General features: G+C 51.3%; 2 protein-coding genes across 3 annotated transcripts in view; both read right to left on the bottom strand.

The window, feature by feature from the left end:
• Positions 1 to 571: 571 nt before the first annotated feature.
• On the bottom strand, positions 572 to 15,772 carry P2RX1 (purinergic receptor P2X 1). The gene is made up of 12 exons (XM_080922239.1): positions 15,444 to 15,772; positions 7,425 to 7,572; positions 7,119 to 7,190; positions 6,663 to 6,732; positions 6,382 to 6,478; positions 6,022 to 6,102; positions 5,638 to 5,779; positions 3,077 to 3,204; positions 2,656 to 2,746; positions 2,218 to 2,283; positions 1,752 to 1,853; positions 572 to 1,610 (listed from the first exon to the last, which is right to left on the bottom strand). The coding sequence occupies exons 1-12, from the start codon at positions 15,578 to 15,580 to the stop codon at positions 1,545 to 1,547; spliced, it is 1,200 nt and encodes a 399-aa protein (XP_080778365.1). The 5' UTR covers positions 15,581 to 15,772; the 3' UTR covers positions 572 to 1,544.
• A 6,132-nt stretch (positions 15,773 to 21,904) lies between these two features.
• Positions 21,905 to 25,094, bottom strand: part of ATP2A3 (ATPase sarcoplasmic/endoplasmic reticulum Ca2+ transporting 3) — a 30,486-nt gene continuing 27,296 nt past the window's right edge. For both annotated transcript variants that reach the window (XM_080924566.1, XM_080924565.1), the window contains one exon: positions 21,905 to 23,269. In XM_080924566.1, the coding sequence (XP_080780692.1) occupies positions 23,206 to 23,269 (64 nt within the window). In that variant the 3' untranslated portion in view covers positions 21,905 to 23,205. The remainder of the gene's footprint in view (positions 23,270 to 25,094) is intronic.

Below are 25,094 nucleotides of genomic sequence, written 5' to 3'. Positions count from 1 at the left end.
GAATGACCCCAGGCGTTCACTGGCTACCCTTGGCAAGTGGCCACCACATTGGACAGGACAGATCCATCCAATGAGTAGTTGTGCTGGACAGTCTGGTCTAGACAGAGGGGTGGAGGTACTCAGAACCCCTGGTTGGCTGTGAGCTCAGGCTAGAGGGTGTGGCTTCTCCACTCTCCAGCCACAAGCCTGGGGGCGTGTCCCCAGATTCCTGGGACAACAAGCCCCTCCCTCAACCATGTTTCCCAAAGCTGCTTCTGGTGTGCTCAACTGCCCCACAGCCAGAAGAGCTCACTCCGCTCCTTGGTTTTGGGAAGAGCGCTGGTGCCCTGTCCTGTGCAGAGAGAGGGCTCAGGGACTGCTGTAGGCTCACTGGCCTTCTCACAGGGATCTCAGCTGTGCATCTCACAGGCAGGCACAATGAACTTCAGACGGGCTTGAAAGGAAAGGGGAAAAAAAAACATAGCTATTTATCCTCATTCTTTTTCATTCTTTTTATTGAGTCTCACCCCTTGCTTCCTCGGCCCTCATGTCCCAGCCGAGCTGGGCAGGCCGTGGAAGCTGAGACTGGGCCACAGGCAAGGAGCCATCAGGGTTACATTTCCACCTGAGGTAGCTGAATAAGGTTCAGTGGCTAGAAAGGCTGGTTTGGTGCGACTCCCTCAGGACGAAGCATCGCCCCATGGGGGGGAGGGTGAGACTGTATGGAGACCATGTGTCCCTGCCTTGGCGCGTAGGTGTGTTCAGATGGTTGTGTTTTGCAGTGCCCAAGCTGTTGTAACCCACAGTAGGGGTGGAGGGTTGTACGTGTAGGGGGTGTACACATGTCAATTCCTGTGTGGCACAAGAACACATGACATCCTTGCCTGTGGGTGTTCGAGACCCTGCTCAGTGCATACACCTGCGAGTTGGTGCTGACTGATTGGGAGCTTAAGAGTCAGAAAACTCTGGGGTCGCAATTCCTAAGCCTCAGCTACAAAGTGGCCTATGTTTCTAGTTTAGGGGGAGGTAGGGTGTGTATCAGGCACCTGCACTGTTGATGAGCCTACCAGGGAATTCCTTTTGAACTTTCTACAATGAAAACATCTGTTGCTATCCAGTATGGCAGCCACAGGCCAAAAGTGTCCCCGTAACTAGTTCAACCTAGCCATTTTTAAAATTATATTTTAATTAATTTAAGTTCAGACAGACATAACTGGCTAGTGGCTACCATGTGGAAGAGCCCAAATCCAGGCAGGTAAGGCTGTGGGATAGATAGACAGTGACATCCTGAGCCATAAGCACAAAGCTAGGGTATAGGTGTGTGAGGAGCCCAGCCATATGAACCCAGAGTGGCTAAAACTGGAGGGCGCCTCCCTCAGGAGGGGAAATGTAGAACTGGACCCAGAGCTGAACTCCAACGTCTTGCCTGTCTCCACTATGAACCAGAGGGCAACTGGTATTTGCCTTGCAGGGAAGCCTCTGGGAATGGCCTCTGCCCTGGCTCTAAGCCACCAGTCCTTGCCGGAAGCCACACACTGAGTCAAGTCCGGAGCTCAAGACTAAGGTCAGGAGGTCCTCATGTTCTCCTGCAGGCCCAGAGTGGAGCTGGTGGCCGCGGGGTCATGTTCACCCTGTGTATGCAATGTGGGAATGCAAGTCAGACCCCAGAAGCACTGCCCTGCAGCACCAAGCCCTGCAGGACAGTGCCTGCAACGCATGTCCAAGTCTGAGGTCTTTGGAGGGACCTGCTCAGGAAACGGAAGTCCACTCACCTCCCCAGGCCCCATGTCCTCTGCATACTTGAACTTCTTCTGCTTGTAATAGTGTCTCTTGGGCAGGATGTGGAGCAATAAGAGATCACAGAGAACTGTAGCCTGAGGATATGGAGGGGCAGGGATGGAGAATGGGAATCTGGGGCAGATACAGAACTTCCATGTCCCACAGTGTTCCCCACTAACTGTGGTTCTACCTGAATCCTGCCAATCTAGACCCTAGTTTCCTGAAGACAGAAGGTGCTGCAAGCCCCTCCTGGGACCCAGTCGACCCATCCTACCATTCTCCTGCCTTAACTCTGAGCCTCAGTTTCCCCAAGTACATTGTGGGTCTAGGGTGGTGGAGAAAGCAGGCTGCTGTCTCATTCATGGAAGGTAGCTATGGTTACGTTTTGGGGTTCTGCTACTGAGCGTAGAAGAGGAGCAGTTGAACTCCAGACAGCAAACATGTATCCCCAATACTTACCACTCCAAAGATGCCAATCCCAGAGCCGATGGTAGTCATAGTAGGGATGATGTCAAATTTCCCAGCCTGGTGGGGCAGGGCCCAGGGGAGAGCCAGGTCAACAGGAGGGGCCCAGCTAGAAAAGTTCAAGCCCTCCCCACACAGTTAGTTCCACACTGTTTCCACTGCCAATGGTCCAGGGCTGCGGCTCTCCTGAGAGCCAGCTCCAGGTTAGTAAACCTGAGCTTTGACCCTAACCCTGCTCTCCTAGATCCAAGGAGCTGGTAGGAAGAGCCATGGCAGTGGCAAAGCCTGGGCAGGGTCTTCACCCATGTCCACCGTCATTAAGAGCAGATCTCTGGACACACCTGTCCCATCTTGTCATGCACATACCCATAACAATGGACGTCCAAAGCAGGAAGGAGCCTTGGCAGCCGTCCCCTCACATGGGACACCTACCTTGCCATTCACAAGGATATCAAAGCGAATCCCAAACACCTTGAAGAGGTGACGACGGTCTGTCCCATTCTGCACAAAGTGCCTGGCAAATCTGGGGGGTGGGGGGGACAGACAGGTAGCAGGAGATAGTGACAGAAGAACATTGGGTGTCAGAGCGTTAGGAATGGACCCTCCAGCATTGCTCAAGAAGGGCTAGCCTCCGTCCAGGAGAGTTGAATTCAACCCTTTCTTGACTCCCACCAATCAGAACTCCAGGGGTAGAGACCCAGGCCTGGGGATTCAAGCATTTAAGGTTTTGTTTCCTGTTGGCTTCCTATTTGACAACTCACCCAGGATGGAAGCCATCTAGGGTGCTCTGGTCCCCTCTGGGAACATTTGTCAACCCATGTCATTCCAGAAATAGGCAGGGGCTGCCAGATACCTGAAGTTGAAGCCCGGAGACAGAGTCTTCTCCCCATACAGTCCATGGAACTGGTAGATGGGTTTGCAGTGCCGCACATGCCAGTCCAGGTCACACTCCCAGTCGATGGTGATCCCGACCACCCCGCCCTGCCAGGAACACAGGCACATAAGATCTGGACGTTCGGGATTCTAAAACTGTCCAGGTTGGCAAGATGGCTTCATGAGTTTAAAAGAGAAAACAACAAAAAACCAGCAACAAGGAAAACTGTCTTATAGATGGTACTTTACTCTCCTTGAAACATTGTTTTACACTGTTATCCACAAAACCAGCAACAAGGAAAACTGTCTTATAGATGGTGCTTTACTCTCCTTGAAACACTTGAAACATTGTTTTACACTGTTAATTTTGTGTGTAGATACATACACACTGTACACATCATGACTGTGGAGGTCAGAGGACAATTGGCAAGGATGGGCTTCCACCACCTACCATGGACCAGGATTAAATTCAAACTGTTAGGCTTTCAGCCAAACACTGCCCATCTGACCACCTTGTTTCCCACCTGCACCATGTCAGAGATGATATCTGTATTTGAGAAGGGACACTAAGGTCTGTCACTATCTCTGCCCTCACCTCCTATCACTGAGCCAAAATTTCTAGAATTCACCAAGTTTTCCCACCACAGGGCCCTTGGACCTGCTCTTCTTTCACAAATCTGGCTTTCTCTCATCGTTTGGTCATTTATCTTGAAGGCTTCCATGACTAACCCCAACCCAGTTTAAAGTATGTCCCTTGTTATTCCTTCCTCAACAAAACCCACGTTTGCTCCTAGGCCATTGGTCCCTTTTTGGTTTCAGTTGTTCAGCTGGTTGACTGGTTTTTGTTATTTTGAAGTTTGTTTATGTATGCATCTGTGTGAATGTCTGCCCTGTGTGGGTGATCTCGGAGTCCAGAAGAAGTCATTGGGTTCCCTGAGGCTGAAGGTAGGTAAGTTGTGAACCACCTGACATGGGTGCCTGTCCTCTGGATGAACAGTGTGAGTTTTAAACTGCTGATCTATCTCTCCAGTTTCTTAGTTTTTCGAGACTGGGTATTACTGTGTAGCCTAGGCTGACCTTGAACTCATGATCCCCTGCTTCTGCCTCCTGTGCGCTGGAACTGCAGGTGTGTGCTAAAACACCTGGCTTGTCATATGTGCATTCTGACTGATTGCTTATTGACCTCTCTCCTTTAAGACTGTCAGGTCCAAGGGGACAGAGCTGGCACTTGTCACCGTTTCTCCATTCCTGGCTCAAATCACAGTGCTGTGGGACACAAAGCAGGCAGCCTTTGAAACGAGAACAGCCCTGTGAAGTCTGAGCAGAAAACACCTCAGAAGGCGAAGAGAGGCAAGGAACAGACTGGTGGGCGGCTCAGGCCGAGAGCAGAGAGGTGACTGGAGAAGTGGACAGGGAGCTGAGCCACTGGGCAGGGAGGCAGGAACAGAGATCCAGACCTCTCAGTGGGTGGGGGGAGGTGTGGGTTCTAGAAACAGGTGGATTGCAAAGTGTGACAGACAAACAGGGTCAGGCAAACCAGTGCCTGAACATCCACAGTTAACCACTGTCTGGCTGCTTCCACCTCCGTGTGGTTCTTGAAAGCAAACATCTGCAGAGCTCTGCCATGCACAAGTGTCGTAAGTGGGGCGTGCTGGTGAGCTCACAGAAAAAAGCCTGGTTACCGTTTCCACCTGGGCAGCTGTAGAAGCAGACGCAAGAAGGATCCAGCAAGGACAGGATAGAGGACTTGTCCCTACAGGGCAGAGCTGAAGTGCTAACTGGTACATGCTCACCTGATCCTCACAGCATCCCATTGGAAGGGATGGTGCTACTAGGGTCATCAGTGACAATTCTCAGACATGCTGAACTTAAGAGACTCATCTGAGGGCACACTGGATGGAAGGCAGAGTGGGATTTGAACCCAGGCTGCATCTTTAAGAGCCTTACAAAGGGTCTGTGGTCTTGGAATCCAGGGGACATGTGAAGCCCTAAGTTCCATCCCCACCACAGAGAAAACGAAACACAATATCCAAGTGATTTTAGGTCGTACAGCTCAGTGTTAGGGTACACCACAGAGCATTGTGAGGCCCATTCTGAGCAGAAAAGATAATTAAAAAATAAACTGGGTGTGGTGACACTGTATTCATTGAGCAGGCGGATGCAGGAGGATTAGGAGTTTGAGGCCAACCTAGGCTACATAGGGAGACCATGACCCAAAACAACAAAAAGGAAGGAAGGGGAGGGTGGGAGGGAAGGACCGAGAGAAGGAAGAGGAAGGAAGGAAGGAAAAAGGAAGAAAGGAACCATTGAATATCCAAGTGATGTTGTCTGCCCTCATCTCTTCATTCTAAGCACCTCCTCCTCTATGCCGGGTTCAGACCAGGAGGACCTACAAAGGACCCTCAGAAGATCTGGTACTAGAGGACAGTTCCATGCACCCACGTGGCCTGTGCCAGGGAGAGGCAGGGGGCTGACAGCCTGTATTGTGACACCCAAGCTGTACCCTCCTTGCTGGCACCCTTCCTCCCATCCCATCCATACCTTCTCAGCAAGGCTGTGGAAGTCCTGGCCTGACTCTTGCACCACATAGCCAAGTTTGAAGACTGGGCACAGTGGGTCTTGCGTCTTGTGATAGAGGCATTTCTTCATGTAGGTGCCATTCACCTCCTCTACCAGGTTGCGCCTGTGTGAAGGCCATGGGTAGCAGCCATGTGCCAGCTGGGAGGGTGCTCAGGTCACTCAGCACTAGGAGCCCCCAAGAAACTATAGAGTATCCCTCCTCCAGAGAAGTTCGCTCTCCAGGAGGCAGGCCAACACTGCTGCCTCCACAATGCCAGCAGCGGAGCCACGCTGGAGGGAGACCTCTCTGAGAGCCGCTACAGCTGTGACCAGCCACCTGCATCTCTGCCCTCCTTTCCCACAAACCTGTTGACCTTGAAGCGTGGGAAGCTGATGCTGTTTTTGATGAAGAGGGTGAAGTTCTCAGCCTCGCGAAGAAGAGCAGGACTGGGGGAGACAACATTCACTCAGTGCCCTTCCTCGGGAGTCGCCCGGAAGCAAGGGGCACAGAGCGCACTAATGTGTGGTGAGGTTGGAGTGACCATACTGCAGATGGGACAGGGGCTTACAGGCTGGCTCCTAGATCAGGGAGACTCTTGGGCCTGGGCCACGTGGATAGGGTGAGGGGCGGGACCGGAAGTACAAGAAACCCATTCTTGCCAGATCCGGATGTTTGTGGGCTTGAGCCCTGTCTCTGGCTCCCTTGAAGGAGAAGACATCAGTTACCTTGGGATCTTGTCATCCACCTCTACGGGACACCAGCCAAAGATCTCACACGTCTTCACGGTGCCATTGAAAGGCACGCAGTTGCCTGTGCGAATACCTGTGGGGAGACAGGAACCCCTGGGTTTCCACCCCATGCTGGGCTTCCACTTCCTGGTAGGGGAAAGCCAGGATAAGAGCAGGGTAGACTCTCAGTGGAGAGCAGCTTGGGGGGATGTGGGGTACAGAGAGAGGCAGACTCATAAACGGTTGCTATAGAGATGACAGGAACGCGTTGGTCTTACCTTGGGCTTTCCTTTCTGCTTTTCCTGGACTGCAGCCATGATCATCCTGGCATATGCCACCTTCTGGGTTCTGGGGGATGGGAGAGCTGCTGGCCCCAGACCCTGTGGTGTGGTCGGAAGGAGGACCCTCTCCTACCCCCAAGGCCACAGTGTAGATATACAGCAAAATCTAACATTCCGTAAGAGACCCCTGCTCACAGCCTCTTTCTCCCACACTTTTCTACCACTCTGTCCAGCGGACAAGTGCCAGTGTCCACTGGCACAGGGGGGTGGAGGTTGGGATGGAGAGACCCAGCGCCCAACAATGCCACTCTCACTGTCAAAATATTGTATAACTCTGTCAAACATTACATCATAGCCATAGTCAGAAAACTCAACCCACATTACCACCAAGGCTCCAGGGGACTCCATTATGTTATCTCCCCTGTGGGTCCAGGAGAAGGATGGGGTCCTCACCTCTGCACAATGACCTTGAGCCTGCTGAGGGGTCATGATGAAATTGGTCATAACTACAAAGGAGCTGTCCCCCTGGAAGTGAAGGGCAGAGAGGTGATGGTGAGAATTGGTAAAAACTTAAACACTTCTAAAGTGGTAAATCAGTGCCCCGGAAGGGTGCTGGAGCCTGCCTGACACCCAGCGACCCATGATATCACAGTGGAGTCTCACAGTAAGGGAGACTGAGGCCAAGAGAGCAGGAAGCTGGACTGGTCCCTCAGAGAGCCTTGAGGCGGGGCTTATGGGAGGAAGGATGGAGCAGCTTACGTGAGCTGGGAAGACATAGTCAGCCACATCCCAGACCTGGGGTCCCAGGCCCTGGAGCTGGGTCACAGCCAAGCCCTTGAGCTTCACTGACACACTGCTGATGAGGCCACTTGAGGTCTGGTATCCTTTTTCATAGACGAACACCCACCTGCCGAGAGCCAGGGAAAGGGGGAGTTAGGGTCCGGTGTTCAGGGATGCAAGTGGTTGGGAAGGCCTCTGTCTTTTCCGGCATCCTCTTGTCCACTTTGGTTCGCAAGTAGTTTCCCAGGCTGGAGCCAAGACAACCTTGCCTGCTGCCCCCTGCTGGCTGGTACCTAATTTACCACTGCTCCATCTCAGCCAAGGAGGAGACCAACTGTCCCTTTTAACCCTTCTCCAGGAGCTGTTTGCCAGGGCCACCCCAATCCTCCTCCCAACACCCTGTTTCTTTAACAGACTTCCATCAAAGTCTGAGGACTGGCTTTGCCTCCTAGCGCTGCTCCTCAGTGCTGTGAAGTGTGAAGTAGATTCATCTTCCTCATCCACGGAGCAGGAATGACACAAGTACTAGTCTGTCATGTGAATCAGTGCAAAGAAGTTGCTTAGGATGCTAGCTGGCACCAGCAAAGGCTGAGCTGTCATTACTATGTAGAAAGGGAGGAAGAGAGCTGTGTGTGTGTGTGTGTGTGTGTGTGTGTGTGTGTGTGTGTGTGTGTGTGTAGGGTGAAGCCAGGACATCGGGCTAGAGGCTGTAACCCTCACCTTTTATCATCCAGCCCCCTCACCCAAATTGTTGTGTTCACGTTTACTCAAGGAGGTTCGGTGGGACTGGCCTCACTCTCGGCGATGGGCACATGGCCAAGGCTTGCCAATCAGTGCCCCGCCCTTCTGGCAGAAATAACAAATCTGTTGTTAAAGAGGTGTCAGTAGCAACGCCGAATTTTTTTTTTTTTGTTTTTTGGTTTTTTTTCCTGAGGATTTTCTGAGAGGGATTTACTAGAATTTACTTTCTCTGTGTGGATGGCCTGTGAGAACAACACTACCGGTCCTCTCTAAGCACCAGCCTGGGGGTGGAGCCAGAAGACAAAGAGGATCTGACTCCTTGCTGGAGCCCTTTTGGGGGCGGACAGGGGGACCAGTTTCAGGACTCTCCAAGAACATGAGTCAATGAAGTCTCTTCCATTGTCTGAACTAGCTTAGATTTAGGGCGTTGCCACGGGAGCACGCAATGATTGTCCTCTGCAAGGAGAAGACTGTAGAAGTGTATGCTCTGCTCCCTTCACACTCTACCTTACCTAAACAAAGAGCTCGGAGTCATATTCTCTGGGGGCAGGACTCTCTTGCCCTTAGTCCCAGAGTCACTGTCATTTCCCTGTCCTGTGCTCCAGGGAAGCAGCTGGACCACTGTCCGGCTACTTTAATCCTCTCATGTCTAGAAGCCTAAGTGTGGTCACTGCTGCCCCCTGCAGGCCCCAAATAGCAACAGGTGAAATCCCAACAAAGGTCTAGGTTCTTCTGAGGCTGTCTACTAACCTGCCCCGCTTGGAGAAAGGTTCCTCACGCCCATAGTCCCTTTCTGCAGTCAGGACTCTGCTCCGCTCCCCAGTTTTAAGGGGCTGCTGCACACTCTAAGCCCTCCTAAAGAAGCCACTGGTTTCCCCTTCACATCTCCATCCTCAGAACCCCAGTTTCTCTCTTTGCCCAGTAGCAACATGTTACACAATAGGTGGAGAATCTGAAGTCTGTCATTCCTGACTCCGGGAAGTCAGAGGTCACACAGGAGCACACCCAGGCTGGAGGCCTCCCATCCAGGGTTGAACAGCACTGGTGTGGGTGCGTCTGCCAGGGACTCCTCTCCTGTCCCAGCTATGGGTTGGGACCAATTACACAGTTTCTGGGCTGTGTCTGCTTGCTGGTCTTGGGGGTCAAAAGGAAATATCAAATCTGGCATTTGTGACCTCAGTTCTGATAATAATGGCTTTGGCATGACAGCAACAATTCTGTCGTCCCAAAGCTATGTCTTTTTAAAAGATTTTATTATTTTTAACTCTGTGTGTGTGTGTGTGTGTGTGTGTGTGTGTGTGTGTATACACTTAACTACAGATAATCATGAAGACTAAGACAAGGCAGAATTACAGGTGAGTGTGAGCCGCCTACCTGAAATACATGCTGGGAACTGAACTCAGACCCTCTGTAAGAACAGTGCACGCTCTTAACTGCTGAGCCATCTCCTCCAAAGCCATGCCTTGGCCTGGCCTTATGGTTACCACTATGGAAAGGCCATCAAAGAGGTCTGAGGTCAAAGGCAGTGCCATCTTCAGAAGCCCCTTCACTTCCAGGAATCACCCTTGCCAGTCTTTCCAACTCCCCTGCTCCCTTCTCAAAAAGAAGACACACAGTGAAGTGGCCCATGTATTAGACGTGCCAGATGTATGGCTTCAAGCTAGAGGCTAAACCTCTCCGAGCCTCCAAGCTTCACAGTAAAATAGAGGATGCCCTGCCTCGAAGGTAATGTCCACTCACCAAATCTTTAACAAGGCCGTATACACAGGCCGGGCCCACAAAGATGAAAACATATTGGTAATTGCCTGGAGAGGGTTCTATGAGTTCTCTTCAAGGAAATTAGCAAAGTGCCTGGCGTGCCGTAGACACATGGAAATGAAACTCTCTCATCAGAGCTTTCCCATTCCTGAGGGGGCCCAGGGCAGAGCTCCGAGTGAGCTGCTGCAGGTACACTTGCCTTAAGATCTAACCCCGCTTCTGTGCTCTGCCCTACAACTCAGCCACGCAGCTAGTTAGTCATCCAACAAACGTGTATGTCTCAAGCCCGTCTTCTGGGCCAGGCACTATTCTTGACGCTAAAACCACAAAAGTGAGCAAAATCCAAGAGCCTGACCTCAAGAGGTCTGTACAGATGCCTGCATCTCTGTTACCATCAGCTTGATTGCATCTGGAGTCACCTAGCATACTCACCACAGGACCTGCCCACAGAGGATTAACAGAGAGGGCATGTTAACTCAGAGTACCTTGTAACAGGCCCAGAGATGACGTCAGAGAAAAAGCAGTGTGCCTGCCTGTTTTCACTTCCTCCTGGAGTGTGTACTACTGCTGCAGCTAACGTCCTCTGCTGACATCAGACCCTACCTTCTGTGGTCTTCCAATGTGAGCTGAAAACTAGTGACTCTCCAGGAGTCTTCCAGGCCATGGACTGATCAGCTACCGGGCTCTCAGCCTCTCCAGCGTGTAGAAAGCTGTAGTTAAACTTCTGGCCCATATCTATTGTTTAAGCTCATCTAACGACTCCCCTTCAGTGCTACACATACATTCTGCCAGTGTTGTTTCTGTAGAGGATCTTTTCTAATACAGATCTGGGTACAGAGGAATGGGGCCATTGCTGAGATAAGGCTTACCATGTATACCTACGGCCTTTGAAACTGGTCTGTGGAAGAGTTTGGAGCTGTGGGCTAGAGAAGCTCTTGGTTGCTGTAAGCAGAGCTTAATAGGCCATGATGGTAGGGATTTAGAAGACAAGGATGCTAAGAGAAATGCATCCATTGAGGACCAAGATCATGAGGTCTCATGAGGGGAATAGAAGCTGGGTCACCTGGGTCATTCCTGTTATATACTGGCAAAAAACGTGACCTCATTATGTCTCTGTCCTGGGAACTTGGACCAGGCTGAATCTAAAAGCAATAAACTTTTTTTTTTTTTGAGAGGAAGTTGACTTTGTTGTTTGGACCATTTGAAACAAAGTTTCAGACATCCCTGCTTGGCCTCAAACTCACTGTGTAGTTGAGGATGGTCTTGAATCCCTGCCTCCACCTTTAGAGCACTGGGGCCACAAGGATGCACCTCCACCCACATTTATGTGTACTGGGAATGGAATCCAGGGCTTCATCCAAGATATGCAAATACTATCTCAACTGAGCTACATCCCCAGCGAAGAAGGTTTAACTTAGCTGGGAATGCCCACCCTGAGAGTGAGCAGCACCAGGCTGTGAGCCAAGTACAAAGGTGAAAGCAAGCCAGCATCCTCCCCACTTGCTGACTGAGGGCTGGGGAGACTGGCCGCCCCAGTTCCTGCCACCACAGCCAGAGGTACCATCACCATGGCTTCACCATCATGACAGACTGCATCCTCAAACCACGAGCCAAAATAAACCCCTTCCGCCTTTAGCTGCTCTCGTCAGGTGCTTTGTCTCAACCACAAAAGAAGTAATCAATATACTTGGGGACCCACCTCCACCGTCCACACCAGACATCCCAAAGGCATCTCTGATGTGACAGGGCTGTTTGAAAAGCAGCTCTGACGTTCCTCAAAATTGTAAATATGGGATCTCACTTGACCTGATTGATGCCACCACTAACTGTCTACCTTAGAGGGAAAAAAAATCCACCAAAGGACTGGTCTACAAATACACTCAGGGTAGCATTGCATACAGAAGTCAAAAAGTGGAAACAGGCTAAAATGTCCAACCACACATAGTCTAATAAACAAGACATGATGAATCAACACAGGGAATATTATTTAGCCATAAAAAGCACTGGGTACTGGTACATCTCATAACCAACACAGCAAGAAAAAGAAGCCAGATACGAAAAGGAACGTGGCATGTGATTCTATTTATAGGAAATGCCCAGAATAGGCAAGCAGTGAGAAAAAGGGGGTGTGGTTGTTTTGAGTGATAGAAACGTAATTAGAAGTAGTAATTATTCAACCTTGTGAATAATAAGGACAACATGCTTGTGAGGTTTTGTTTGATTTGAGACAGTATCATCTTGTACTCCAGAGTGGCTTGGAGCTCACCATGTAGCCCAGGCTAACCTTGAATTTATGATATTCAGGGTACTGAGTGCTGGGATTACAGGTAAATGCCACCATGCCCGACTGAGTCAGAATTATGGTGTGTTTGTGTGTCTGTTTATAAAAACCACGGAATAACTCAGTGGTCAGGGAGTGCAATTAGCATGCTCAAGACCCTGGGTTTAGTTTCTAACATCAAATAAATGAAAGACAAGTTAATTAAAAGAGGAGACTGAAGAGATGGCTCAGCAATTAAGATCACTGACTTCTATTTCAGAGGATCCAGGTTCAATTCCCAGCATCCACACGACAGCTCACAGTTGTCTGTGACTCCCAGGTCTGACACAGACATATACACAGGCAAAACACTGATACACATAAAAATCAATTACTTTTGAGGTCTGAAGAGATTTCATGGTGGCTCACACCCATCTGTAATGGGATCTGACGCCCTCTTCTGGTGTGTCTGAAGACGGCTACAGTGTACTCACATACATAAAGTAAATAAACCTTTTAAAAAATAATAATTAGTTTCTGTTAAAAGTTAATTAAAAGAGAGGAGATTGTGGTATTTGAAGTCGGTCTCATGCAAGTTCCAGTCACCAAACAAAACGCTCAGCTGGAGCCAGACCTGCACTTGGGAGGCAGAGGCCAAGTGGATCTCTGAGAGTTTGAAGCCAGAACTAGAGTTCCAGAAGAGCCATGGCTGTGTAGAAAGACCCTGTCTCAAAAATCAAACAAACACAAAATACAACTGGTCATTTTTTCCCCCTTGACTGGGTCTCACTGTGTAACCCTGGCTGCCTCAGCGTCTTAGAACTCACTATGTAGATCAGGTTTGTCTCCAGCTCACAGAGGTTCACCTACTTCTACCTCCCGAGTGCTGTGGTTAAACATGTACTTTCATACGTGCCATGTCTGGCCTACTTAAGCCCACCTAACGAAGTTTTTATCCGGTGTCCCCTCTGCTTCCCAGCAGGAGGGGCTAGACCAGTCTGTCAGAGCCCAGTCCCTCCAACTGGAGCCTCCGACCTGTGATATCACCTTAATCCTGCAGAGGCCTCATCTTCCAGAGCTTCTTCCCCCACTTGCCTTGAATTTACAGGAAGAACTTGACCAGCCTAAGCTTTCCTCCTCTGAGCTTGTTCTAGGTCTTGGCATCTCAGTCTCTTGTCTGTCTGTCTGTCTGTCTGTCTATCTGCCTGTCTACCTGTCTGTCTGTCTACCTAAGTCTCCAGGCCTCGTTCATCAGATCTGTGTTCCGATGCTTGGCTTCGTGTCTCTCTCTACCTCCATACTGCCTGTCCATACTGCCCGTCTCCAATGTGGGTGTCACTGTGTCTGGTGCCCCGAGACTGACTCTCTTGTCCTCGCACCCCCGACTTCCCTGCAGCACCCACAGGACCTATTCAGACAAACATCCTGCAAAGAGGAGGATCTTTATAGCAAAGTCCTTTCCCTTCATAAGGAACAGCATGGTCCTCTCTAACAATGGGGGAACAGACTTGAGGTGCCAAGGCTTGGGAGTCGGTGTAGCATCAGGCAGTGGCCAGATGAGGGCGACAGAGACGGTAGGTGCCATAGCTGGAGTTGGTAAATGCCCCAGTGGGCAGGAAAGCCTGGGTGTGGGGACCTGAAGACCTAGCCTTTGGCTCTGCTGTGTGAACTGAGCATTTTAGTGAGACTAGTTGCAACCCTCACCTCTGATACCTCCACCCTCACACCAACAAGAGCTACATCCATTTAAAACTGATAAGCCATCTCAGGTCAGAAGAAAGGAAAGAGGGATGGGGTGAGGTTCCTGTCACAGGAGGTGTGGATCAGGGCTAAGGAGCAGTAAAGACTCATCTTGCAGCAGGGCTGAGACAGATATACTGTCTCTTCTGTTCTGACACTGTGACAGCCAAGAACTACTCACAGCCACAGTTCTGGAAACAGTAGAGAACCCCTGGGGCCTGAGTAGGGACAACCATTTTGGTCTCCTCAAGTGAGAAAGAGGCTAAGCTTGAGTAGTGACTTCTCCCTCCTGGAGAAACTGGAAAACAATTAACGGTGGTTGTTTATGCTCCTCACGTTCTCAACATGTGGCTTTTAGTGACAGAGCTTGAAGTGCAGTCGAAGGATCCTAGCCTTGGCTGCATCTGACCAGATCTAAATCTTAGGGGACCAGTGAATAGAAGAAAGGGTGTTCTGGGGGCTAGACACTCCCAAGAGGTTAGTGCCACGTGAGTAGCTCTTTGGGCTCTTAGTCCCAGTTCCCCCAAATGGGATGAGCCGAGCCCCCAGAACCATACAGCACAGTTAGGCTGGGGTGCTGGGTATTCTCAGACTCTCATTAGGACCCCACCCTTTTAGTGGCCCCAGAGCCCCTAGGGCTCCTTTTAGCATGACTGTGAGTAGACATGATGCCCGTGACATGTGACTCTTCTGGTACCTAGCTACCTCAGACCCAGGGCAGACAGGCACAGCCATAGGCTTGCATATCCAACATAGGTACATGAAACCATTGGTACATGGCTAAACATATAGGACATGGGCAAGATACAGGTACAGTCACACAGCACCATGTTATCTCACACAACACATAGCAACATGCAAGATCCTTCCTGGCCTGTTAGCTTCCAAGAAACCAGACTGAACTTTAAGATATAGCCTGTGCATGGTTTCCAGGCCAGCCGGATGGCTGGAGGAGACCCGCGCTGCTCTGACCCTGTGCCAGGGAAGGAGATGTCACACTTGGGAATGGAGACTACTTCCATGCCTCCATCAAGATGCTAAGTGTTCAGAATCCAATTGTCTTTTAGTTCCCAGGGACCCGGATATCCCAGGTTGCCCTTTGCTCAGACTGGAGAGATAGGAACAGAGCCTGTCTTCTGGCGAGTAAAAAGGACTTTGTCTCAGTTGCATGTGGGAAGTCGGAGGTGAAAAGGGCTCTTGCAGGGAGTAGCATTCACTATAAAGGACCATTTATAATGTCACTTCCTCAGGACCCACAATGGTGTTGCCTTCTTGGTCACCATGCTCTCAGAGTAGTATGCCCTATCCTGTATTGATGTCTCCTTCTTGACAGTGGGTTAACAAGGGCCTATTCCTTCTGAACAGCATGGAGGCTCACCAGGAGAGCTTTGCAGTGTGCAGAGAGAGAGATGAGGGGTTCCTCAGTACCCCGGGGCTCTCAGAATTGGCACATGTAGAGAACTGGTACCCAAAGGTGGTAGGAGGGGGCTCAGACTCACCCAATGACGTAGACCAGAACCACCAACTGGATCAGACGGAAAATGACTCCCACCTTCTTGTTTCGTACCAGCACCATCCGGGGAGTGTCATATTCAAAGAAGAAGGCTGACAGCTCATCCTGCAACCGCCGAGCCATGGTGGGCCAGAAGGGGCTCAGAGATGAGCCCCCCCGCACGGCCTCAATGGTCAAGGGCAGGCCAGCATCTGCATCTACAATAGCAGCAATGTAACCAGGGGCTTCCCAGCCCCTTAAGCAAAGAACAGGCTAGGTTAAGACCAGAGTTGTAAGTTCGTTGGTGGGGTCTGAGTTGGGAGGAAAACCCCTGGGTGATCAGACAGCTTTTGGCTGCTGACAGGCAGTGGAGTACCGACCAGTGGTGCCCGTGAAATAAATTCCCAAACATAGACAGAGGCGGAGCCAGTGAGGCCACCCAGGCCCAGCCCCACTACCCCTCTAGGCTCCGCCTGGGCCCTGCTGGGCCTCCGGAAACAGGAGCTGCTGTCCGGAAACCACCATGGCCACCAGCCACAGGGCCAGAGATAAATCTACTGGCTACCCCCATTCCAGGAACCTGACAGGACAGTACTGGAGGGTCTGGCCAAGACTTGGGATGAAATCCCTCAGAGTGCTGCCTCCATCCCCACCTCCACAGTCTCAGAGTAGACAGCTTGGTCCTGGGACCTGTAGGGAGCTGGGCCGATGTCAAGTCCTGTAGCCTAGAGCTGTCCTTGGATACTCCCAGTTCACCAGTCCCTTCAAATCCACGCCTGGCCCATACCCACTAATTTCAGCCTCAGACTAGCATCTCTATCTGCAGCCTTGCTCTCCCGCTGTCTGACCTGCTCAACTGTACCTCCTAACACCACGAGCATCTCATCCTTGCCACCAGAAGAGACAGGGAGGTAGACATCTAGAGGAGACTAGGGCCATCTATCCCGAGTGAGTTCTAAGACCCAGCTGGGAAAGCCTAATATTAGGTAGTTGTGTCACTTGTTGAGGACTTGGGGACATTGTCTGGCCTCTCTAAGTCTGCTTCTTGGAAAGTGGAACAGCATCACACTTTCCCCACAGAGTGAAGAAACACTTGGGAGATGGTCCCAGCAACCCCAGGGAAGGAGAACTAGAATACACTGTTGAATTAGGAGTTCAGGTCCAGTACAACTCTTGCCTTCCTCAACAGTAACCCAGACCCTGAGCATAGGAAGTCCCAAGAACCTGATCAGGTTGGCTCATATTGTACACTTAGGGTTGGAGGGGCACAGTCTCACCCTGGCCTACTGGAAGAACCAGCCTAAAGAACAGGTCTCCTTGGTAGCCTTCGCTGCCCTGCACCCCAGGCCAAGCAGACCCATGCTGAGTGCTGATAAAGAATCTTCTTCCTCATGAGCTACTAGCAGGGAGCAAATGGCCCTGGGCAGGGTACTGAGGCCCTGTGCAAACTGGGCTGCTTTCTGTCCCCTTCCAGCACCCAGGGCCAGTCCCAGTCTCCTGGATAGAACACACACACACACACACACACACACACACACACACACACACAGACACTCCAGTAGGAACTCTCTCAACTGTCTGACGCCACTGTCCAGGGTGGTGGGAACCACATCCTTCTCCTTTTCTCCCTAAGGAGCCAGAGCTTCAGCAGGCTCCATGACCTTGCCTTGACCCCAAACAAAAGGGCATGTCCCTCTCCCAGCTGACTTTGTGCCCAGCTGTTGGAGCAGGAGGCCCGGAGATGAACCATTTGTGATAGGAATGGGTGGCTGCCAAGACTGAGCCATCTTCGCGCTTCCCCACCAATGCTCATGGTCTAGAGAGGGACCAGCTCCGGTTGAGGGAGAAAGGATGGGGAGAAGAAAGGAAGAGGGAGGCAGCCATTGTCCAGCATGTTACTTCACGCCAGAGCTGCCTTCTCCCATACTCCTCATCTTCCTCCCCCACTTCACCTCCTCCTCCCTCTCTTCCTCCTTTTCTTCTTCCCCATCCTCTTTCCTTTTGCTTTTCCTCTTCTGCCTCCTGTTCCTTCCTCTTCCTCCCCCTTCTCACTCCATCCCAAGGAGCCAGGTTTATTGCTCGTTGGATAAACTGTCAGGTCTGCGTTGGGGCATCAGCCCTGTACTCAGGAAGCATGGCAAAGAGGACCACCCGAAGTTACTGAAAGACCCAGGGTGAGACCAAAGGCACGGCTTTCTTTTCTCCATAATAATCCTACGGAAGCAAGTCAACCGCATGAGACTATAGAGGTGGCTCCACGGGTGCAAGCACGAGGTCCCAAATTTGGCTCTCCAGCACTCTTGGGGGGGTCATCAGCATGCACCTGCATTCACGGGGGGGGGGGGCTCAGCAACATGCACCTGCACTCACAGGGGCTCAGCAGCATGCACCTGCACTCACGGGGGCTCAGCAGCATGCACCTGCACTCACGGGGGCTCAGCAGCATGCACCTGCACTCACGGGGGCTCAGCAGCATGCACCTGCACTCACGGGGGCTCAGCAGCATGCACCTGCACTCACGGGGGCTCAGCAGCATGCACCTGCACTCACGGGGGCTCAGCAGCATGCACCTGCACTCACGGGGGCTCAGCAGCATGCACCTGCACTCACAGGGGCTCAGCAGCATGCATCTGTAGCTAAGCACTGGACCAAGCACTGGACTGGTAGAGATAAGTGGATCCCTGGGGCTCATGGGCCAGCCAAGCTCAAATGTGCCCTAGGTTCAATGAAAAATCCTGTTTCAAAAAGTCAGGTGAGGAACCATTGCGGAAGACATCTGATGTTGACCTGCAACCTCCATATATACACGCACCCCTCCACATGCACACACACCTCCAGATGGACAAGCACCACAGACACACATGCACATGATAAATCGCTCTTGTACTGGTTCACTCTTAAGGACAGACATCTTGTGGCCCTAGGTTTTGTTAGTACAGGTTGAGAGAGCACATGTCAGAATTCCACACAATGGAGTTCAGCAGACTTTTCCTTCCTATGGCCCTGCAAAGTGGATGCTAGAATGCCCATTATACAGATGCAGAAACCAAGGCTCTGGAAGTTGAACACCTGGTCAAAGGTCATGGAACAAGAACTTCTTGAGTTTGCTTGTGGCTGGAAGAGAGGCTCCCCAAAGTCTAAGGGCTTGGCCCAGGTCCCACCCGAAGACTCCAACACTGGAGATCTGCCAGGGCTGCCTTATAAGCCCAAAGGCCGGGTGGCCAGCTCTAGTTCTGGGCCGGGCCTTGTAGGGAGACATAGCCCTGCTGCCAACGACTCGGCCCCAGGACAGCCTCCTCTGCTTGGCTAAATTTAGCGGCTATGTGGGTATGGAGGGGGTCAGTGCCCATCCTGGAGCCACTGCCCAGGCCTGGAGGGCAGCCGGAGTCCTCAATAGGGTGAGTGGCATCGGTTCCCACTTGTCCCCTGGCAGTCCAACTCCCACACCGCATGGGCCTGCCCTGGTGTCCTCGGGGAGTCACCCCAACTCCCAACTGCCCCTCTAACTGTTGGAACAGAGCTCTTGACCTAATTGTCCAGGGGAGGTCTATGGAGACAGCTGGGTACCAGCCATGGCCCCAAGCTTGGCTTCTCCCCATTGTCTGATTTTTCCAGACCTCTTCCCTCCCACTGTGGGCCATGACCAGGTTGGCGCCTACCCTTCAGTGCCCAAAGCACCACAGTCTGCTGGTCCACCTCCATCCTTTCTGTATCTTTTTCTGCAGATGTTTTCTGTCCAGTAATAAGGGGCTTCTGGCTGACACAGGTTCCTGTCCCCAACACCAACTGCTCACTGAATAGGCTTGTTTCTTGGTCAGTTCTCAAAGTTGCCACCTCTCTACCATGGGCAGCACAGACTTACTTAACCGTTTCTACGGTTCTTTTTTCCTTATTTAAGAGGAAGTCTCACACATCCCAAGTTGACCATGCAGTGGGGAGTGACCTTGAATTTGGGATTATGACATGTACCACCAAGTCCAGTTTATACAGAGATGGAGGTCACACCCCAGGTCTTGTCCATGCCAAGCATGCTACACCTCTAGTGCTCTCTCTTTCTCTCTCTCTCTCTCTCTCTCTCTCTCTCTCCTTTCAAATCAAACTTCATTCAAGCGGAATTCACTTTTTTAAGCTTCCACTTTTGACAGTTTGAGGAGTCCTGACAAATACATGTGCTGTTCTCTGACACGTTAATTCTAGAAGGGCCTTCCTGACCCCTCACACTTTGGTTTTTCTAGATAGGGTCTCTCAGTTCTGGAACTCACCCTGTAGACCTGGTTAGCCTCAAACTCGGAGATCCGCCTGCCTCTGCTGGGATTAAAGGACTGTGCCATCACACCGTGTTCTCCTGCCCCTTTGCAGTCACTCCTTCCCCAGTACCGAGGCCCAGCCTAGGTAAATGGCTGATTTGCTGTGATTTATCCTTATCCTGGCTTCTGTGGAACTCCAGGGCCATGCAAGCACAGGATGGGCTTTGTTAGTATCTGGCCTCTTTCAACCAATGCAATGATTATTTCATTATTTATTTGAGACAGAATATCATTTGGTAGCCCAGGATAGCCCAGCTCTTTGCTGCAATTCTCCTGCCCCAGCCTCTCTAGTGCTGAGATTTTAGACGTGCACTGTCATGGCTAACTGATCACAACGATTTTATGCTGTCTGTGTAGCTGTACGTGTTGATAATTTATGCTTCTTTGTTGCTAAAGACTCTCTGTTGTACAGATATCATGGATGGTTTATCCATCTGAAGATGACTCCAGTCCTGTAACAGGCAACAACCTGTTGGGAATCAGGTTCTGGATGCAGGTGTTCTGTTATTGGGATCAGGTCTTGGGATACCTATGTTCCTTTCTTGGCTCTGCCTTCCATTTTGATCTTCCATGTCTCATAACACAGCCCCAATCTGCTCCCTCCCCTTGCACAGGGGCCCTGGAGAGCACAACATCCTTGTTTCCAGAAAAGCAAGGGGACCCTGGGACATCTTGGCAGCTGCCACCTTGGAACCAGATGGGAGTATGTGGGGCTTGCCTGGGAATTCCCTCCTGGGTGAGGTGAGGGAACCTCTGTTTACCTTGGCTGCCTTGCCTAGGGCTGTAGATGTCATGCTGTGTGCTGGACAGAATGGATTTGGGCCCTGGTGGGGGTGGAGGCAAAATGACCTGGGCTGCCATGCCCCAGCTGCTGGGGAAGCTGGGGCCTCACACTTCTGCAAATCTCCTCAGGTTTACACTATATCATTTCTGCACCCTATCGTTATGATGAAAGCCAGAAAGATTGGCCCATAGGTTCCTCATTTTGTTAACCCTTTCGGTCTGTCATGATGCTCGTTTAAGACCCTAGGAGTGCAGGGTTTATATTTGAGAGAACTTAGAGATACCTTGTGACCAAGAACACTGGAAAAATAAATCCTTGGGAGTTCCTCAGGGAGTGAAATGTCTTTTCTGTCACAATTAGCTTCACAGATGTGTGACTTAGATAACATACCAGGCCCAAACACAGAAAATCCTGCACTTGGCACTGTAGTTGTGGTTTTCTTCCTTCCCGCAGCCCTGTGGCCTTAAAGTGCTCTCCCACTGATTTCTATTGCAGCCCAGAAACACCTTGAGCTGTTTTGTCCATTTTATCTTACTAGCTAGAGCTCAGCCCAGGACCATGACTAAGTTTAGGGGTTCCAGGTTTTCATTTTGCAATGGGCTCTAGAAATGATATAGTCGGTCCTGCCTCTTTCCCTGTGTTTCAGGGCCTGGGTATCCAAGATCTCCATCCCAGGACAACTAGATAGAGGATTAGAAGCTAAACCTTCGAGGTGAGCCTTCTCTTCAGAGACATGGCTAGTCCCTTCTCATAGCTGTCTCCCAGGACCACCTGAGGAAGCTGGGTCCATATTAAACACCATCAGAGATATGCCTGGATGGCAGGGGCTGAGAAGAATTGTAGGAAAGGGGTAGAACCCTTTGAGGTGGGCATAGGACTGGAAATGAGATAGATAGCTGGATCTAAGGGGATAAACACATAGAGAGAGAAACCCTGGTGAGAACCACAGGCACCACAGAATTGCCAGCAGGTATTTGCCAGGGACTCTGAGGGACATGAGGGGTCTTAGGATGCAGGCTCCAGGCCTAGCTCTGCCTCATTCCACCCCCAGCTCCTTCTACTTTGAGATGATGTGTTAATCATAAAACATGTGATTAAACCGTTGAGCGCTGCTCTTAAACTGCCGAGAGTGGAGCAGAAAGCAGGCTGCTTCATGAAGCTCAGGCTCACTCCACTTCTGCTATTGGGGTGTGGTTTCAGTTGAGATTCCAACTTAGTGTTTCTCAAAGCCCCATCTTTCAGTAAGAGATGGGCTCTGGCTCTGGGATGGGATCCCAGACTTTTCACTTTGCTAGTTCCAAGTAGATGCCCCCCAGTGGCCACAGAACTAGGGGTCCACAGGGTTCAGAAAAGACACTACCAGCTCCAATCCCCCAGACGCACGCCTTTATTTCTCCATCAGAAACCATCAGCAAGTGGGCACAGGGCTCTGTTCCTGCCAAGCCATCCCTCCAAACTCTATTTCTCTCCGAGGCCCCTCCAGAACCTGCCAGAGGGGTGAGAGGATGGGCAGGAGACTGGGCAGCCAAGCATGGAGTTCATCTGTCTGCAAGGTAGGCTGAGGGGGCTTCTGTTACCGGGGTTCAGGACAGTGATGTGAATCTTGATTTACATATAAAATAATCATATTGTACACACTCAAGGAAGGGCTAAGTCTGTTTCCCGTGACACTTAGCTAGCTTTTGTCAAAGGAGCAACAGCAGAGTTAAGAGAGGGGAAGAAAAAAGAGATCCCAAAGAACACCAATACAAGTTCATCTGATAGACTCCCCACGAGATGTTTTCTTTCAGTGGGGAGGTAGGAGAGAAAGTCCCTTGTGGAGTCACTTCCTAGTGACATCTCTCTGACTCTGTATGATAGGAAGAAAGACACAAAAAATAATGCAAGGGGCCCAGGAGATTTAGAATCACCCAGCCCTATAGCAAGTGACATGGTATCACACCAGGCTGGGTGGCAGGAGAAGTTGACATGGACCCAGGGATGCCTGGAGTCTCAGGCCCCAGGGGCACAGACAGTAAAGTTAGGGCACCCTGAGTCAACCTGAGCAGAGGAAGTGAGCCTCAAGGTGGGACCAGGGCTGAGCCCAGCCAGCCAGCACAGGCTGACTCCTGGGAAAGGAGACGTTGTCCAGCCCCCCTCCTTCCCCACTTTCTTACGTTCCTATCTGTCTGTGATCCTTCAACCCTCTGGGGCCAGCACACACATAAACAGACACAGGAGTGGACTTGGTGGAAGCTGAGCCAAGTGGAAGGGGCTGCCCCTCCTTGTGTTCACAGCTGGACCCAGATGGTCCCCTCGGACTCCTCCTTCCCATAGCTGACCAGGCTCCAGACCCAAACTAAGCAAGAGGTCAGAGTCAGTAAGAAGGCGCCCATGAGTCCTCTGTCAGGGCAGAGGCACTAGTTACGGAGCAAACGCCCGCCTCCAAGCAGGGGAAAGGTTGCAGATCTGTGGGGGAATGTGTGGTGGCCCTGCAGGCAGCTCTGGCTTCTCAGCTTCCCTTCCTGGACTCAACTCCTGGGCCAGAGCAGCAGGGAAGGGCAGAAATGGACACAGGACTCTGGGACCAGACCTAGAGATGGTCATTCTTATTTCAGGCCTGTTACGTTTAGCAGGGTCCAGGAGACAGGTGGCTGAGTGCAGGGGCAGGGGTGGGAGGGACAAATACTTGGACACTATCAGTCTGAGGGCCACACTGGAGATCCCCCTCTGCTCCCAGGATTTACTTCAGGTCCTTTTTTTCTGGAGAGAAAGAGGAGAACAAAACGAAACAAAACAAAACCGAGAAATGATATTAAGACAAGGAGTGAGATATCCTAGATTGCTCCCTTCAGCTCCTGTTTTAGCCTCTTACCTTCCCCACTTCCTAGGGCCTGGAACCTTCTACACATGGTCTATCCCTAGCCTCAGTGGCACTCCGGAGCCACAGCCCCCAGGAATCCTGCTGCTCCATGTCCCTTCTATATGCCCAGAGAAAACTGTTTGGGGAGTGTTCCCCATTGCTGTTAGGTCCACAAGCAGGAAGTCCTCCTTTTGCCTCTTCCTCCTTCCATATGTGCTCTGATTTCAACAGAACACAGTTCTCAAGCCAACCTTCATCTCTGCAGCCAATGCAGAGACTGAGGCCCCACCTCAGTTTATCTGCCTAACTATCTACCCTGCCTAACTACCTCCCTTCTGATGCTGGCATCTTACTAATCCCCAATCAGGCCCCACCAACCTTTCCATGGCTCCCACGTCCTTAAATGAATTCTGGATCTGCCATTGTACCGTGTTCTCTCCCAGATCCATCCCTCTCAGCTTCCCCATCCCAGCCTGCAGGCCTCCTGACAGCCACTCAGTCACACCTGAAGAGCGCCAAGTGTGGAGAGAGGACCCCTAGTCCCAGAGCTGACCCTCCATCCACAATTCTCCCCAGGACACATCCTCATAAATCACATAAAAACCACAGGCGTCCGGGCCTCAGTAAAACTTCCCTAAAAGGCCACTGAGCTGGCTTGGGAACGTAAAGGGTCCCCTCTCTCACCCCCGCCCTGTCCAGCTTTAGGAGGCCCAAGGGATTTCGGCCGCCTGCCGGCCCAAGGCAGAGCTGTCTGGACTCCCAGCAAACACACCGCTCCCCAGGGGAAGCCACAGGTGCCCAGCCCAGGTCCCTCCTGAAGACCTGTGCTCACTCCCTTTCAAATCAAACTTCTTCAGGACCATGGTGGCCAACATTTCAGGTCAAGAAGGTTGGTAATGGTGTGGCTTGGGGTCAATTCACCCTGGACCGGGGTTCAGTTTCTTTCTCAAGCCTTAAAGTCTCTTCAGCTTCCACTCCAGCCTCAGTATCTTTCCAGTTGCTACCCTACCCCCTACCCCAAGCTTACACACCTTTTGTGGGCTCTACTCCCTGAGCATAACCAGGCCTTGTCTTGTCGTTTTAGGCTTTCAGTGTCCTCTGGGCTTCCTGTCACAGGTACCAGCTCTATTAGACCCCCCCCCAGTCTCCACCCGCCAGCTTCCACCCTACCCATGTAATCTACTTTAATCCAAATCTTCCAGTAATTTCCTGTAGCACCAACCGGGCAGTCCTCTAACCTCCCCCATCTAAGCATCCCCCATCCTGTTGAGCCCAGGAATCTGGCGTGGATTTGTATCCCAGACACAGGGCTCCCCCAAGGGAATAAGAAATTTTAGCCATGGGGACAAATTTTTCATTTTCAAGTTTCTTCAAGCAAATGTGCTGAGCTCCTTGGTTGCTGTGGACACCAGGGATGAGTGCTGTCTCTCAAGGAAGACAAAACATCCCCTAGATGCTTCTCAGAGGCCATTCTTCACAAGGGATATCTGTGGGCTGAGTGTGGAGGGAGGGGTTTCCTGGGGGGGCCCTCCTATGCTGTCTGGCCAGAGATGCAATTCTGAATCTCCAGTATCATACCCATTTCTTCCAGGCCTCTCCCAGAGTCCACCAATGGTGAGCCCAAAAGAACCATATATGGAGGGAGCTGAATGGCCTGGTTCAGCTGCCCTCAGCCTCACTCATAGGCTCTGTGAGTCTGCCATCCCCCGTTCAGACCTCTCCAAA

This window comes from Micromys minutus (assembly GCF_963924665.1).
Source record: "Micromys minutus genome assembly, chromosome: 10".
Classification (NCBI taxonomy): Eukaryota; Metazoa; Chordata; class Mammalia; order Rodentia; family Muridae; genus Micromys; species Micromys minutus.
This window is presented reverse-complemented; position numbering and strand designations above follow the sequence as displayed.

Coding starts and splice junctions, on each gene's coding strand:
- P2RX1 (XM_080922239.1), bottom strand. CDS start 15,580: ATGGCTCGGCGGTTGCAGGATGAGCTGTCAGCCTTCTTCTTTGAATAT. Junction 7,191..7,424: donor ACTATGTCTTCCCAGCTCAC/GTAAGCTGCTCC, acceptor CTTCACTTCCAG/GGGGACAGCTCCTTTGTAGT. Junction 1,854..2,217: donor GGATTGGCATCTTTGGAGTG/GTAAGTATTGGG, acceptor CCATATCCTCAG/GCTACAGTTCTCTGTGATCT.